Below are 6,451 nucleotides of genomic sequence, written 5' to 3' on the forward strand. Positions count from 1 at the left end.
TCCCTCTCTCTCTCTCTCCCCCCCCAAGATGTGGCGCGAAAGGAATTGTTTCGCCTTTTCCTTCCCATTCAAATGAAGGCATCTTTGCAGATACCTCCTAATAAAGCCCAAAACCAAAATTTGGCCACGCCTACTACTTGCATGGGGGGAGCCTTTATATACAAGAAATATTCCTTCAATTTGTATACATAAAAAATACAAAAAATCGTCAAAATACCCCTTGAGTTTGCAAAATTCTCAAAATATCCTCTTACATATTTCAGCCAAGGTGGTCCAAACTTTACATCCTAGATTTCCTTGTGAACCATGGGTGTATTTTTAAGTGCACAGGATAAATATTTACTACCAACGCCCGCATGAATAATGACATTTGTGTCTATATGGATCATGTGGTTTTTCATTTTTGGAGACCATTAAACCATACCATGCCAGATCTCGAATTTACTTTCTCAAACTTATGGAACATAATTCACGTTTTGAGACGATTTTATGACAATTGCTAGGCATTAAATGGGACTTTCGGCAAAATTTGAGGGGCATTTTGAAAATTTTAGAAAAATTGGAGGGGTACATTGGGAAAATTAAAGGGCATATTGGAAATTTTCAAAATTTGAGGGGTTACAATTACGAATTTCCACAAATTTGAGGGATATTTTGGAAATTTTCTCTAAAATATATTATGCATATGAAAAGCCTATGCATATTATAGAGCAAAACAAGCTCTAGAAAACAACAAGATGGGTAGCAACACAAAACATCACGGCTCCAAAGGTTGCAAATCATTAGATGAGCAAATTATATGTCCTATTTGATGCACTTGTAGGAGACAGAGATAATGTAAATGCAGATAAATTTCAATTTCTTTTGGCTTGTGAGGTGGGGAATGTGCAAAAAAATCTTGGTTATACGAGCTTGAATCTGATTCCCCATTTGGAAAAATTGCGAAAAAAAAAATCTCTTTGAGATTTTATAAATTGATTATGTAAATCGATTGAATGCATTTTTTTTTTTTGCAAAACTCACAATTGTGAGTGGATAGTATTAAGAACATCAGCAATATACAACAATCTCCAGCTCAGACCGGTCCCAGAATTGCATGTTAGCTGCTTGGCAGAAAAGCCACTACCACTCCTAGGCTTTCCTTGTTACAAGATTGAATGCATTTATTGGTCATGACTTGCATTAATCCATGTTTGATTGAGAGGAGAAGCATTGTAGCAACAAGAAATTACATCATGGCTCCAAAGGTTGCAATTGGAAGATGAGCAAGTAGGCATGGATGAGGTTGTAGGAGTGCAAACTTCTTGAAAACAATGGATCATCTCCATATCCCACATGAGCTCACTTTCCATTAGGCTCAAGTCACAATCTTTCATCAAGCTCGCCTCGTCCTTCTCATCGTCGACATTCGGATCAACTCCAATGTCTGTGCTCCTTCTGTGCTCAACAAACTTGTGCTGCACATTCCCATTGTCTTTGGTGTTCAATTCCACATCCTTTACATCCTCTAGATCTCCATAGCATGTGCTATGATTGATGTTACCATGATAAGTACTCGGTCCATCTGTGGCTCTTGATAGTGGATAAGCACATGATGATGCCGAGGAGGATGCTGATGAGAACGACGATGAGGCAGAAGGCGCCGCACCTACTAAAGAGATGCTTGAAGGAGCTGACCACGGGAAGCATGATGTTGATTGGTCATATCTTGCAACCGATGTATAAAGATGTGATGAGAGAGTGTCATAAGGTTTTGGGTGAGAGAGTGCAAGCATGGGAAGGAATTGGGGATGGCACTCCAATATGGGGGAGGTTGATGGTAGAGAGAAGGGGGAGTGAGAATTACAGCAACAATCAGCACCAGCAAAATGGGTAGTTACAGAGAGAGATGATAGTGAAGAGCTGGGAAGGGGGGTGTGTACTGCCTTTGCACTAGAAAGAGAAGGGGCTAAGAGGGAGGTGAAGGATGGAGAGGAGCTGGATTCAGAAATTAATGGCATTGCCCTGAGAAGGTGCAAGGGAGCTGAGGGAAGCACATCAAGAGGCTTGGCCTTGAAGTTTTGATTAAGCTGGTGATTAGAGCGCCTGCTGAGGTGATTTGCGGGCGTGGTTAGGGAGGTGCTGAGGTGATTAGTCGACGTGATTAGAGCTGCATGGGGCTGATTAGTGATTGTGGGCAGCCGCTTCTTGACGAGAGCGCCGGGCTTGGTAGCTGTGTCTACAAGTGGGGCATGGGTCTGTGGATCGATCCCCATGTTGCGCAGCTTCTTCTTAAGATGGGTGTTCCAGTAGTTCTTTATCTCGTTGTCTGTCCGCCCCGGCAGCCTGCCCGCTATCAATGACCACCTGCATAAATATATATCACACACGATGAGAGAGAGGGAACGCATTTACCTTTTACAAAACTGAATTCCACATGGATGTATTGGACGGGTCTTGAACTCAAGATGTCGTATGAAAGAGAGCAATGATGTCCTCTAGCTAATAAGCACAATTTTCGGAAAAACGGTGAGAAAAGGCTCTCTGGTATCTTTTTTTTTTTTCCATACAAGTAGTAGGGGGTACCAACTGGAAGACATTCCTCCAAAAACGGAAATCCCAGTTGATACGGTTGCGAAAGTCGGACGAGTTGCACACAAGAAGTTTTGGACAGATTCTCACAATAATTCTCACATTGTGACTTACCTCAACATCATGAACTTCTGCGAGGGAGGCACCGCATACCTAGCTAGGTACCATTGGGGGCAGGGGACCACCGGCCCGGTGGGGGGGCCGGTGGTCCCCTGCCCCCAATCGTACCTAGCTAGGTATGCAGTGCGTCCCGAGCAGAAGCTCAGGATGTTATGCATTGTATGAAAAACACTGAAAAAGACTCCATTTTCCTACATGAGAAAAATTCTAAATCTTCTTGTGTTGAGAGAGTAGGCTTCAATTGTGAGTGGAATTGTTATATTAACTCAACAAAGAATGTACAATCGACCTCAAGGCGCATTACATGTGCCTTGAGGGGCAACATTTCCCAAAAGGGACTGGACAATTACAAAACTTCAACCACATGAGTAGATTGCTTTCCACTATATGGCACCACCCGATCAACCGATGCAACTCAGTGCGGTCAATTCAATGATATTGTGAGTGAGAGCACTGAGCTCAAAAGTCCCTTTAATATATATCTTATCTATGAGCTGAATTTCTAGAGTTAATTTCCTATAGCCTAAACACTTTAATTAAGAAGATCCCTATGGTTCCATACAAAGCACAAAATTGGTAATTTTCAGCTAATATAGTCACGGTTTGTGTTCCAAGTATAGCAAGTTAAGCTCCAAGGGAAGGAGACTTTCTCAATTTAAAAAAGCTATCTTCAAGCTAGTGCATTTAGCCAAGTGTTGTTACCTGTTACCAAGCATGGAATGAAGCTTGATTATGAGCTTATCCTCCTCCTCTGAAATGTTCCCTCGCTTCAAGTCGGGGCGCAAGTAATTTATCCACCGTAGTCTGCAACTCTTCCCACACCTCAACAAGCCTATCACAATACCTTTTATGTGAGAGAGAGTCTTTCATTAATAACTCAAAGCAAACAATCACTTGAGAGAGAGAGACACAAGAAGATTTAGAAATTTTCTCATGTAGGAAAACGAAGTCTTTCTCAGTGTTTTTCATACAATACATAACATCATGAGCTTCTGCTCGAGAGGCACCGCATACCTAGCTAGGTACATTTGGGGACAGGGGACCCCCGGCCCCCTCACCGGGCCGGCGGTCCCCTACCCCCAATCGTACCTAGCTAGGTATGCGACGCCTCCCTCACAGAAGCTCATGATGTTGAGGTAAGTCACAATGTGGGAAATATTGTGAGAATTTGTCAAAAACTTCGTGTGTGTGTGTGTGTGTGTGTGTGTGTGTGAGAGAGAGAGAGAGAGAGAGAGAGAGAGAGTACAAAGAAGAAAATATCGCACCAAGTCTAGAGGAACGTGGGCATTGATCGTGCTATAAGCACCATTACAATTAACCCGGCCCATTCTACCCAAAGAAATGTGGCTATAAGCACCATGCATTACAATTAACCTCTAGTTTACCATCAAATGGATATAGCTATAAGCACCATTACTATTAACCACATTCTACCCAAAGACATGGGTCCAAAATCCTAACGACAAACTCAGTGCCCTATTCATCTTGGCCTTTCTAGGTCCCTTCACCTTCTTTAATGTGTATAGCTAGGCGGTGAAGATATTTGCTAGCACATGTGACAAATCATTGAAGGTATTATTAACTCTTTGTAAAAGGAAGAAAATTGATGCATATATCCAAGTTATACACGTCATGTATGTATGCACATGATAAACACATGCACGATAGCCCGCTTCTATCAGTGCACAGTATGAAAAGACCAACAGTGCCTTTGCTTTTCACGTGCCCCCTCGCCCATTTCCTTTGATCTTAAATTTTTAAGCTACACACATCTAACTTGCATTAAATTTCTAGCCCTAGTGCCTAAGTGGCACTACTGAAAGTCCTTGATTTCAAAGATCTTGGGCTTTTGAATGGCTATGGCTAGTGTCACATAGGCAAAAGCGCTTGAAAATTATCGTCGCCCACATAAAGCTAGATCAATGATGACATTGTGTTTAGTAGGTGTGTGTGTAAAAACATTTGGGTATGGTATACAAGGAGGAAGTCCTATCTTCCTAAATAAGCTATTGTGTGTGTGCTTCTGCGAGCTTGTGTGGTGTGCACGCAACCGTGACAGGTGCCTACATGAGTGTACCTAGCCATGTGGAAATGGGATATACTCAAACATGACACTAGAATGGGCACCTAAACATGAACACATGACACACAAGAAGATTTAGAAATTTTCTCATGCAGGAAAAGGGAGCCTTTTTCAATGTTTTTCATACAATGCATAACATCATGAGCTTCTGCTCGGGAGGCACCGCATACCTAGCTAGGTACGACTGGGGCAGGGGACCGGGGGGCCGGCGGTCCCCTGCCCCCAATCGTACCTAGCTAGGTATGCCGTGCCTCCCTCACAGAAGCTCATAATGTTGAGTTAAGTCATAGGCTAATGTGGGAATTATTGTGAGAGTCTGTCGAAAACTTCTTGTGGTACACACGCAGGACAACTACTCAAACATGAACAGATTATGGCACATGCAAATATGGGCACCCAAAGCAAAAACAAAGAAAGGAAGAGAAAGGGGGGAGGGGGGAAGTTCAGGATACCTGCGGCTTTGGGGAGGGTACGCCAGCAGCCGCCACCGTGATTTTGAATGTACTCTATCAGCCTCACGTCTTCCTCCCGTGTCCAAGGTCCCCGGTTCAAACCCACTTTCTCGCAGCACGGAGCCCTGCCCATATTCTCTACAGCTGATCTTCCCTCTTAATCCACTGCAGCTTAATTATCAACCGATCTCAGCAATCCCCCCGCTACGGCCTACTAATTATTTTCTGATGAAAACTCTTAACTGCAGCTTAATTAGCGTGAACTCTTATCAGTAGAGCCCATCACTTATCTCATAATATGAGCCGCGGGAGTAATTAAATATCAGCTCTAAACTAATTAATTCTTATTAGCAGATGCAGCGAGATAGATTAGTATAAACTGATCTTGCAGATTAATCAACTCGATTCAGTGACTAATTAGATAGTTACCATGAGACACTGTAGTAGTACGTCTGCAGTTACGATTATACTGAGCATTATTATACTCTACTACTAAAAATGAGCAAGATGATGAGCTGCTCACTCTTCTCATGAACTGAACAAGCGGCGCTTACTTTAATGATCAGCATTCCCTCATCTCTTGAACGTTGCCCTTTAATTATTAACTAATAGTTCAAGATTAAGCTGCTGCACTCTCGCGCTCCAGCTCTAGTGCAGCAAGAGAGGGTGAGCGCCCTTGTCAACGCTTTGTGAGCTCATTCCATTAACGTGGGTTGAAAATCAAAGGGCCGGACCTTTTTGTGGTATTTATACATGAGAGAGAGAGAGAGAGAGAGAGAGAGAGAGAGAGAGAGAGAGACATGTGGGTGTGTGTGTGTGTGTGTGTGTGTTTTGGGGGGGACTGACTCGTGAATGAGCAAAGTGAAAGGCGTGGATGCAGGCTCAAATCCTGCCGCGCTCGTCAACTTTGATGAAAACTCTGCAACAATAAACAAGGAGGGCCTTTAACGACGCTGGTCTAATTAGACGCCACAGCAAGAGTCTTGGCCGCTAAACGTGGGTTTTTATTCCCCGTCCCCATTTCTACTTTATTATTCACTCTATCTAAGCTCTCTATGACACAATCCTTTCGTATTAGAATAACCTTGGCATCCATGTAATTTTGCGATCATCAGTTCAATACCCATCATATCAACTAATGCTACTGTCTTTTTCACAACTTTAAATATCTCTCTCTCTCTCTCTCTCTCTCTCTCTCTCTCATCCTTGAGCAACATGCCACTAG

General features: G+C 43.0%; 1 protein-coding gene across 1 annotated transcript; it reads right to left on the bottom strand.

Moving 5' to 3' along the window:
* Positions 1-985: 985 nt before the first annotated feature.
* LOC147447818 (uncharacterized) lies at positions 986-5,893 on the bottom strand. Its single transcript, XM_086524413.1, has 3 exons — positions 5,227-5,893; positions 3,394-3,523; positions 986-2,346 (listed from the first exon to the last, which is right to left on the bottom strand). Exons 1-3 carry the CDS (start codon positions 5,357-5,359, stop codon positions 1,164-1,166), a joined length of 1,446 nt encoding a protein of 481 aa, XP_086380539.1. The 5' UTR covers positions 5,360-5,893; the 3' UTR covers positions 986-1,163.
* Positions 5,894-6,451: the final 558 nt, after the last annotated feature.

This window comes from Adiantum capillus-veneris, chromosome 11 (assembly GCF_014529385.1).
Source record: "Adiantum capillus-veneris isolate H3 chromosome 11, ASM1452938v2, whole genome shotgun sequence".
Lineage (NCBI taxonomy): Eukaryota > Viridiplantae > Streptophyta > Polypodiopsida > Polypodiales > Pteridaceae > Adiantum > Adiantum capillus-veneris.